This window comes from Galleria mellonella, unplaced genomic scaffold, assembly GCF_026898425.1.
Source record: "Galleria mellonella isolate WM207_F2 unplaced genomic scaffold, CSIRO_AGI_GalMel_v1 utg63, whole genome shotgun sequence".
In the NCBI taxonomy this organism is placed as follows: domain Eukaryota; kingdom Metazoa; phylum Arthropoda; class Insecta; order Lepidoptera; family Pyralidae; genus Galleria; species Galleria mellonella.
In genome coordinates this window covers 11,851,607-11,862,736 of record NW_026442130.1, presented here as the reverse complement: position 1 = coordinate 11,862,736, position 11,130 = coordinate 11,851,607, and the positions used below count along the sequence as shown (strand labels likewise).

Below are 11,130 nucleotides of genomic sequence, written 5' to 3'. Positions count from 1 at the left end.
GTGGTAATGCAGATATTTTCTCGTTGAATATAAATTGTAAAAATTGTAAATTGTACCTTATGCAACTGTATCTTTCTTAAATAAAATTTAATATTTATTATTATAGTATAGATATGTCAAGATACATTGTGTGCTTAAGCATATAGAACACTAATCAAAAAACGAATCAGCTAATTGACAATTAACTGACAAAAAGTTGACCCATTTTTAAGTCTCGATCCTTTATCTATATAATGTAAGCCTATTTCATGGTAAAATATGTTTTAATCGAACCATCAAATGTTCACATCAAATTAAATTAAAATCTTTTCAGTAGTTTTTACATGATTCATGCACAGAGTCAGTTTACAAGTCGCCCAATCATAACATCATCATTGATAGATACGTTTTCGGTACCGTATAGATGAGATAGAAAAAGAAAGTAATATCTGACTTATCTAACTTTCCTATGTTTGTAGTACGTTTGCTATTATTTTTTTTCCTAGGGGGCTGGGAACAATAAATCATAGACTTTGTAAAAACAGTTATACGGTTGCATAATTTATTTACATATAACATAATTTAAACATAAATGAAACAAATATGTTGTTTTATTTTAATAAAAATAAAATTATTTTTGATCTCGAAATATTATCAAGTATCAACTACCTGGAAAATTAACCTCATTGAGTTATGTAAAATATAATAATGTATATTTGAAATGCATTACATCTATTAATGTTTACAACATAATAAGTACATAGTATCGATTCGAGTAACACTTGACATGATTCAAGTTTATTTTAAGTTACAATATCATAATAATTATCACAATACAATCACTTTCGAGTCAGTATTAGAAATTAGATTATTCCGCGAATATAACTTCATCCATTCTTTGGTCATGTGCATCCACTGGCACTTTGTCCACTAGCTGACAATTGAAGGCTATTGCTACCACCTGGAAACCGATAAGAGGATGTACATATTTAGGAAAACATATATTTTTAACGTTTTATACGTAATTTTACGTAATTTGACTTCCGTGACGCAGTAATTAGCATGTTGCTATGCGTAAATAAGGTTCGGGGTTTGATTCCCGTGTGTGTGTGTGTGTGTGTGTGTGTGTATGTGCGTGAGTGCGTGCGTGCATGCGTGCGTGCGTGCGTGCGTGCGTGCGTGCGTGCGTGCGTGCGTGCGCGTGTGGGCGAGCACGCTTGTGTGTGCGCGTGCACATGCTGGCGTGCGTGCGTGTGTGTTTGTGTGTGTGTGTGCGTGGATGCGTGCGTAGGTACGTACGTGTGTCCGTGCTCTTTCTCAGCACTCGCATTTAGATGGGCATCAATATTATGGTAATATACGTGTGAAAATCATTAAAATCATTAGCAACTTTTTAAAGATATATAGAAAAACAAGAAAATATTACATTACAATTTTGCTTATGGAACTCTCTCTTTCTTAAATTAAATACGCTTCTTGGTCGAGTTCTGTACCTTAAGTGAATTTGCAGGATCGTCTCGTAATCCAGCAAGATATTTGTCGTAATACCCGCCTCCGTGTCCAAGTCGATCGCCGGAGCGCGTAAAGGCCACACCTGGGGCTATTATTAGATCTAAACCACCTGAAAATTAAAAGTGACTGATATAATCTGAAAAGTTGGAAAGACCATATAGCTTGAACAATCGATAATGAAGAATCTTCCCCAACAGTTATCAGTTGACGAAGTTATCGAGTGGTAAGCTGGGATGACAATGTCTAAAGTTTTGTAAACAGTACTGTCGTTGACTGCAAATGGTGCAAGATCGTATGTTGTCGCAAAATATGCAATTCAAGTTAATACGTTTCTTTAGTTTGCATAAGGATTTGTATAATCTAAATACTATATAATATCAATATTTTTGACACAATTTGACATACTGACCTTGCTTCCTCATGCTAAGAACCATATAATTAAACTTCAGGAATCATAAAAAACGAGGAGTATTATAGGCGATACTTTAACATGGTAGGTATTATTCATGACTATAGACGATGACCTAGATATGCCTAATAGGAAATGTCTTATATGATGTTTAATTTATATAGAAACTACTTTAGAATCAATGTATGTTTAAAACATTTTATAATCTGTGTTCTTGTAAATAATATGAGATTTAAAGTATATTATTCTTTTACATAAGTGGATTGTAAAATATAATGACAATAATTGTCTAATTTTACTTTTGTTTAGCTATTTAATATATTTTATTTTTATTAATTAAATATTACGTTAATATTAACATTTCTTTGTGTTTAATTTAATCTATTTTATTTACATATAATTTATTACATGTTGTATCAGTCATTAACTGTCCACTGATGAACATAGCATATAGATGACGACACATATAAGACATTTCCAATTAAGCAGACGGTTTATTTGTCATATAAAATTACGTAAAAAAGATTGTTTTACATCAATCTGATAACATAATATAACAATATTATCTGAGTATGTATTTTAGTCAATTGTGTGTTTAGCGATATCAGAAGACAATACTTTGTCATTCAGATATTATCTTTGATTATTTGCGTATTACGATTACAGTGGAATCGATCTCTTTTTACAAAGGCCATTTAAATCGATATCTTATGATCACATTGAGATAAATAGCTACTTATTTCTTCTTCTTATACATTAGTCTTCTGTTTCTATTGTAATTATTATTGATATGCGCCAAATAAAAATGTTTCATCCTTTATTACCAAACTATCCAAAGAGTTTTTGTATGAGCTTTTATTTCTAATTTCCCTTTTAATTTACTAGTGCATTGCACTTTGTTCCCTTGGTCGACTCTTACGGTATACCGGCGTAAAAACAAGTGGTAATACATCGAAAATGTAATACACGAAAATGGTGTTGACGGTAGGTATATACGTAGAATACTTTTGAGATCAGCCCTCCTAGAAAAAGTACAGACGAATATATTGATAGTATCGGTAGTGAGTTCATGACATACGATAAGCAGCAACCATGGACGTAGCTAAATGGAGGGGGGGGGGGGACGTTGAGGGCAATGCTCTACCTTAAAAGGCCCAATGCCCCAAGAAAATTAGACAATTCGCTTTTTCGAAGTCACTCAATTATGGTTTACACTTCGGTCTATGTTAGCTAAGGCCCTGGCGCCAACTAAAACGATACTATAGATAGAATCGTTTGTTTTAGAGAAACTTCAGATGGAATAAGACAGCAAACGTACTATGTTTGCGTCTCCGTACTCCTAAAATCCGTACCAGAAATCCTCCTCTTTTTGCAGTTCCAAACAACCATACCAATTACTCTCAGAACTCAATAGTTTGTCGTTTAATGAATTCATATAACAAACTTTTTTCAACAGTGGATTTATTCCATCTCAGTAGATATAAATTCAGGGCTGTGATAATGGATGAAATAACATCATAATTACCTATGTTGCATATATGTACATGCACGTATATACACTACATATTTACATTTATTTATATCATACTATTATACATTTATTTATATCACACTACACATACACCTACGCATACATTCAACCCTCTTTACAATTGGTGACCATGATTTTGTATTATTTAATCATTGCTGTCAATATCTGAACTTTAACAACATGAATTTAATTATTTTATATATCAATTAACTTAACTTTATGGACACTCACTATTATATATGGGTTCCTTACATACATGTGCTTATATTACTTGCATACACCCACTCTAACTTGCCTACCTCGCTATGGAATCAAAATTTTTGTTTGTATAAGTAAAATCCGTTATTGGCTGTATTCATAAGAGACTTAGCATGTAAGTTATTTTTTAAGAGCTGTGGATTTTTGTATAAAATAAAATAAAAAAATAAATAAAAAAATGACTCGTTCTAACTCATGGATTCGCTTGCGATAACGTTTTTTTTTGTTGTTTATTTTATACAAAGTTACACTCATAAACAATTTTAGCTTATTTATCTTTCTTAGAAGATATGCCTTTTCAAAAGGATAGGATAATATGACAATGAAATTACAAAGTTCGGAGACATTATTGTTAATCGTTAGGAATGGAAACATATAAGGGGTGCTATGGGCAGCATAGAGTACTGTATGACGTCCGTGATGCTATTTATGACTAGGCGATGGTTACCACTTTTCACCAAGTGCAATTTACAGGGTACAGAGGAATAATACTTTAGTTCTCAGGAATGGCAATGCATGGAGGGTATCATGGGCGAAACAGTATACTCTGTTATGTCCATGGCACTGCTCATGTCTATAGGCGACGGTTACCACTTTTCAAGCAGATGGCCCACCTCCATCTGCTTGTTTGCCATTCTAAGTTGCATAAAAAAAGTGGGTAGTTGCATGATTTGTTATATGATTTCGATATTTCATAATAAAAAATAGAAGCTACAATACCTGACTCCAGAGCATCATCTCGAACCTGCTCCTTCGAATGCTGCTGTATCCCGTGCCTGGTCTGCGGCATCACCTCTTCATCACCCAGCTGCATCCGCAGCATCTTCATACGTCCACCGGCGTACTGTGGAATGAAGGCGGCAGCCCCACGAGACCTGATGTTGTCAATTATCGGCGCTGTGTCGACCTCTTGGTCAGTGCTCATGAAGAGTGAGATCCTTTTTGATGACTTGTAATATGGGTGGTTGATGAGCTGGGAACGTAGGTATAAAAATCTTAAATCCGATCCTTAGGAGTTTTATATTTATGACATTCAAAATGGCAAACAAGCTAATAACCCACTTAGTAGGAAGTGGTAGGGGGGAAGCGTATGTTAGTAATGGGTATTAACAACCCCATTACTAACAATATACCCTGTTAGGTCGACCTTCACGTGGTCTCCCCTGGCAACTACCGTGCTGAATTCCAAGTGTATTCATCACGATCTTTTCATTTTCACGTATCATCCCTCACTGGTGCCCCGCCAGCGTATACTGTTAGCGTGGGTGGGGTTGCCATTCCATTATTATCCATTAAAAAAATACATAAAGTTTTTATAAAAAACAAATTATCTGGTCACAGATGGCCTTGACAGCTTCACCGGGCGCGTGTACAGGGACGAGTGCAAATGGCACTCCAAGCCTGCTAGAGGGGAGCGACAGAGTATCACCGTTCCAAAAAAATAGGAAATGGTGGGAGGAGAACACATTGTTAATAATGAAGATTAATAACCCCATTGTTAGCAATAAACCTTATCTAGTCTACCTCCTCGCGGCTTCCCTGGGAACCATCGTGATTGATTTATCGTTGCATTCGTTACAATGGGCTAACTGACTTGCTTCATCCTTACCTATTATCCTTCACTGGCCCCCAAGTATACCGATAGCGTATTCCACTATCATACATTTAAAAAATAAGAAGTGGTTTTGGGTTGGAGTAGCACATATGTAGGCAATAATATACTTAATAATGGTTTACAAGTAATACAAAAAGCCACTTCAGTATTTGTATACTAAGAAATAAATAAATAATTGTACCAATTGTGGAATGACAGATAACAGGTGACCTGTCTTTGGGTTATCACAAGAATACCTCGTTATTTACATTTATATATTATGACATAAGAAAAAAGTAGTACGATGCGTGCAGTCAACGATTAATATTTTTAACTATCAATAATAACTTAGGTGATATAAAAAATAATCATCGAAATCGGTTTCGATCAATGCCGTGTAATTTAGTTATACTTACTAAAAACAATACTAAATACAACTTAAAAGTAGTAGAAGTTCTGCAGTTCGTTAAAAATATTATTAACATATTTGTACCGTACATTCATTTGATTAATAAAGTTATTTAAACAAATAAACATAGGTGTATTTAAGGAGCGAGGGGGTTACGTGGTCTGTGCACAATCTGAAATAGTTGGGGGGAAAAGGGATTGTTAGTAATGGAGACTGAGAATCCCATTGCTAGCAATATACCCAACCAGGTTGACCTCCTCATGGTTCAAACTATCATGGTTAATTCCTGATCAATTCATCATGATGGGCTAACTGGCTTGCTTTCATTCGCATCGATCACCCTTCACTGGTGCTCAGCCAGCGTGTCCCGTTAGCGCAGGTGGGGCAACCATTCCATTTTCATCCATTACAAAAAAAAAACCTGTAATAGTTCGATGACTATCCTAGGATGCGAGCGAAACTTCACAAAGACATATTTGAGAGTACATAATTATATATCTTTTTTATATTTTTATTTTATATATTAACCCTTTAACCGAGAATTTTTTTTTTTCACGACAATAAAACTCATCGCTTTGGCAACAAATAGCAGAACAAGTATTTAGCCATCTAGCGAGATTCTTAGAAACAATATCAATCTACCAAAACAAAAATCGCGGGATAACAACGTCAATAAACATAAAAAATACGAGCACGTCGAAATCGCGGGATGCGTAAAATTAAACTAGTAGATACTTCACGCGGAAATCGCGGGATGCCCGGTCAGAGGGTTAAATTCATATTAGGGATTGGTTACCTTCTGATAAACTATCTCGGACTGTCTCTTCTTCTCTTCTGGAGACAGGGCTGCGATTTTCTTCGATATCTCATCACGTAGCGCCAATTTGGCTGGATTCGGCTTTGCTTTACTCATTTTACTAAATCTGAAATAGATTTGAAAATGTATTTATATACAAGAGTATATATGGTATGGCTAACTGACCTGCCTTTTCATTTTCAGCTCTCATCCATCACTGGTGCCCCGTCAGCGCATACCGTTAGCGCAGGCGGAGTTAACATTCTATTACCATCCATTAAAAAAACATATGAAAGGAAGTGTTTTGATACATATTTAGATTCTTACTACGAAAACGTATGTATCTATTTTAACGTACAAACAAAACAAAGTCTGTTAATAAAATGAAAGGTATTTAAAAAAAATATTATTACAATAGTTCATAGATTTTGATGCATAAAATTATTAAAATTTATTACACCGACAAAATAGTTTTTAATGTTGTGTTTAAGTCTGTTAATATAGACAGGTCTTTAAATCATTTATGTAATAAGACAAATTATACTTAAAAGTTCGTCCATTAGGTATAGAACACATGAATGCATACCAGAGAGATCTTTACGAAATTTATAAAAATAACTTATTTAATTTCTACTATAAATAATACATAAATACATATACTGTAATATCTATATATACAATCTAGTACCATAAGTAATCTTATATACTTATAGATCATTATTTTTATTTCACTTCAAATGTTTACACTCCTAATGCCATCTATCGACAAGAACCCGCAACAAATTCGACTATTATTTATATTATCTGTGCCCCTACTCTCAGGTAAACATTAGGTCTACACACGAAATTAAAATATATTAAGTTAAAAATGTAATAATGTAAATAAATATGCATATTTAATTAATAAATTGAATTTAAACTTACTTCATTATTTGAATCCACCGCATTACAAATTACTACGTTATCAGGCGCGCGTGTTGACGTGGGGTCTACTAAGTACTAATAATCAAGAAACAATAACAGAGCATTGATATAGTTTTTTGTTTGCCAGAAAGCGTAATACACGGTCATTGTGTAATTATAATTAGTGATTGAGTAATATTGGATTCGTTACGATATTTATACAGTATTTTAATTAACTTAACGTATTTTTTAACACTGGTCACTATTTTTTTTGGTAATTTTTTTTTCTACATTTTTTATATTACACTAAGGTTAATAGACAATACAAACGTATATATCTATTATTATGTAATATCGTTGGTACAGACTACAGATACAGGTTGTTCTTTTTTTTAGAGAATTTTAATTTATTTTTTAGTTTTTGGTAATATAAAAAATTTTGCCCCCCATTATTATTACCAGAAGTTCCACAACCTTCCATATCATATCATATCACCCATCTGCTACTGCCATTTTGTTATGTATTTTGTAATTAAAAGATTTTGGGGGGAAAGGGATTGTTAGCAATGGAGTTTGACAACCCCATTGCTAGCAACATGCCCTATTAGGTCGACCTCTACGTGGTTCCCCCTGAAAACCATCGTGAACAATTCTTGTTGAATTCGTCACGATGGGCTAACTGAGCTGCTCCACCCTCACCTATCATCCCAGGTGCCCCGCCAGTGTATCAATAGCGCAGGCGGGGTTACCATTCCATTATCACATATTAAAAAAAAAATTAAAAGATTTTTAACAAAGACAATTGCTCTAAGATCAATTCAAGATAATTATTTCGGAAAATCTAGTATACAGAATATAACCAAAAATTAAATGTAATATTGAATTAATGTGAATACAGTGAACCTTGAATGACGTGTTATCTTATTTATCTATCTCGACGTCACGTCTGCGTGTAAGCGGGATAGAAAATAGTAATAATAATAATAAAACATGCGTCAAATCCGAATAATTTGCTTTGATATTCATGGCGCAATCTATTTTACTACATCGCTTCTTGATTTAGCCATATAATTTTATTTCACTGTAATCCACTAAGATTATCAACTTTAGGGCCTTAATCTTAGCTATTAATCTATGGTAATCCAATTCAATTACGTTATTTGAACACCATCTTGATTACCTCCGCACAATAGCTGTTTTATTTCTTCTAGAATACCCTTAGGATAAGAACCAAGGGTACCATTTATGTGCCAGTAGCTATTTCCCGCGGCTTTGCTCGCGAAGTATCCTATATGCTAAATTAGGATATAATCTAACGGTATAAAATTCTATTCAATCCCATTAAAAGAAATCTTTCACACATTTGAAAAAATCTATTCAAATGCGTGAAACAGTAATAAAAATTCATACTCTTATTTCATCTTTCTTTTATTGTAATATACATATAAACAAATCGCCGTTCGTTAGTCTCGCTAAAACATAAAAACGGCTTGACCTAATTTTTTTTTTTTTATTGTATTATTCGTTGTAATATAGGAATGGTTGTAAAGAAAAAGGAATTGTAAAACCCCTTAAGTCCCCTAAAAATTAAAATAGGTAATTTTGTAAGAGATGACATTGACAGGATTTCTTAACCCTACGAAGGCCTCGGGACGGACCCCTTTGCCCCAATTTCAACTCCGGGGTGACTAATCCTAGGTCACTTGATCTAAGTCTTCCTTGAGATAAGGCGTGGATAAAGAAATCATAATATAAGGGAAGGAATTGTTAATAATGTAGACTGTCTATCTATCCTATTTAAGAGCTGCGCTCTTGTCGGTGGAGCTCTTGCCACTCACTACGATTTTCAGCGAGTCTCTTCACCTCTTGATACGACACGATAATGTAGAGTACCAGAACAAAATTATATTAAGACATTTGTCGTTACTTCTAGTAATAATTATTTTATTAGAAAAACACATACTGACAAATCGTAAAGTCTAAGTTTGTGTTTTAATAGGAGAATAAAAATATTGGGCCGTTTTTGGCGAAGTGTTTTTAGAGAAACGCTCTATTTAAATGTTATTAATTCAAGAGTGATTTTGAAATAATGTTATATTAAAACATATTACACGAATAATAACACCAATAGACAGCAGTAGAAATATAAAAGATTGTAAAGAAACCTTTTACAATGAAGACGAATTTAAATTTGATAGTAAGGTCCCGTTGTACTCATAGAAATAGGCCACCCTTTATTTTTCCCGTGGGTATTGTAAGAGGCGACTAACTGAATTAAATGGTCGAGAGATGGGCAGCAGCGTCCCTCTTAAACATTACTAAAAGCTATTAAACTCAACTGCAGTTGCCAATCCACCCATCAAGGTACTAACCCACTACCAATTACTGGCAAAACTCCCTTTATGGCAGAGGCCATGTTCAGCAGTGGACAGTTAACGGCTGATATAATCATAAAACTCAGATACACAGACGTAATAATGATAATAATTGATAACAATCACAGACCTAGACAGTGATAGATGCTGTAAATATCTGAAATATGAAACCTGTTAAATAAACGCCTCGCATTTAAACATGATGTGACAAAAGTTACCTATTTCTTGATAGCAAACCCCTTACGCACTTAACTATTTTAATAACACCCTGTTTAGTGCTGTTATTGACAACAAGATTTTTTTTTTCTAATAAAAACTGCAATTAAGTATTTAACCTAATTCTGAACATTAGACCTTATGCTAATCTAATTTAAGGTTTAAAAATAGACGTACAAAATACACGCAGTTGCGGAATCTATTTAAAGCCGTATCTGTAATATAATTATTATTAAAAGATAACAACTTGCCCGAGTCTAGTCTAGTCGACGAGTTTCCCCTTCCAGTAACACAATAAAACTGTTAAATCTGTCTGATTTTAACACGTGATCGGAGATGATAACCCATTCATTCATTTTATATATATCACGAAATCATTAGGTACTTATTTCATACATGACAGAATTAGATAAAAATGTCACAGTATTTTTTTTTTAAATATTTAAGTAAATATGGGATCTTAGCTGTCTAAATACCTAAGTATTTATAATGCAAATAAAAATGTTGTATTGAAAAAATAGTGAATAGCGCCATCTATACTTTTATACCTAAACTAAATTATATTTATGTTTAAGCTGCTGCTGATAACAAAAAGGTAATTCTATTGATACTTAGATGTCGCTAGTTGTAAATACAGTAATAAAACTAGTTTTTATTCGTAGTTTTTCAAGGTAAAAATTAGATACATAAACAGATTTAGTTGTCTTTTTATTCTAAAATTAATAATTTTAACATTTAAACATTAATAATGGGATCATACAGTATACTCAGGTATCTTCATGGTTATCATTTTCCATCAGGTGGGCCGTCAACTTATTTGCCATTCTGAGTTGCACAAAGAAATCAACAATCGGTTCAGAATTGACACGTAATCGTGTAATATATGTTGTAAATAGCAGGATGCAGCAATAAAACATATATGTATTTGAGATATAAAATAATAAGTTTAGTGAAAAAAAAAACAAGACATGTCTTATAAAAATCTGACATAGAACAAACTTAAAAATAATACATTGTTCTAAAAAACCTCAGTGTCAACAGCCAGTATTAAAACTTCAACAATATATTCATAAAAAAAGTCGATGAATCAAATCGAAAAATCCTTCTATTCTTGTATGTCATTCAGTTAGTACTTTGATACAAAATAT

At 33.3% G+C, this 11,130-nt stretch overlaps 1 protein-coding gene across 2 annotated transcripts; it reads right to left on the bottom strand.

Annotated features, from left to right (window-relative positions):
• Window positions 1-519: 519 nt before the first annotated feature.
• On the bottom strand, window positions 520-10,390 carry LOC113521718 (5-formyltetrahydrofolate cyclo-ligase). Of its 2 annotated transcripts, none has more exons than XM_026907353.3 (5): window positions 10,234-10,390; window positions 6,489-6,615; window positions 4,410-4,662; window positions 1,473-1,600; window positions 520-940 (listed from the first exon to the last, which is right to left on the bottom strand). In XM_026907353.3, exons 2-5 carry the CDS (start codon window positions 6,603-6,605, stop codon window positions 848-850), a joined length of 591 nt encoding a protein of 196 aa, XP_026763154.2. In that variant the 5' UTR covers window positions 6,606-6,615; window positions 10,234-10,390; the 3' UTR covers window positions 520-847. The 2 variants fall into 2 exon arrangements, with proteins under 2 accessions (XP_026763154.2, XP_026763153.2); XM_026907352.3 differs by lacking the exon at window positions 10,234-10,390 and adding an exon at window positions 7,413-7,507.
• Between the last annotated feature and the right edge of the window lie 740 nt (window positions 10,391-11,130).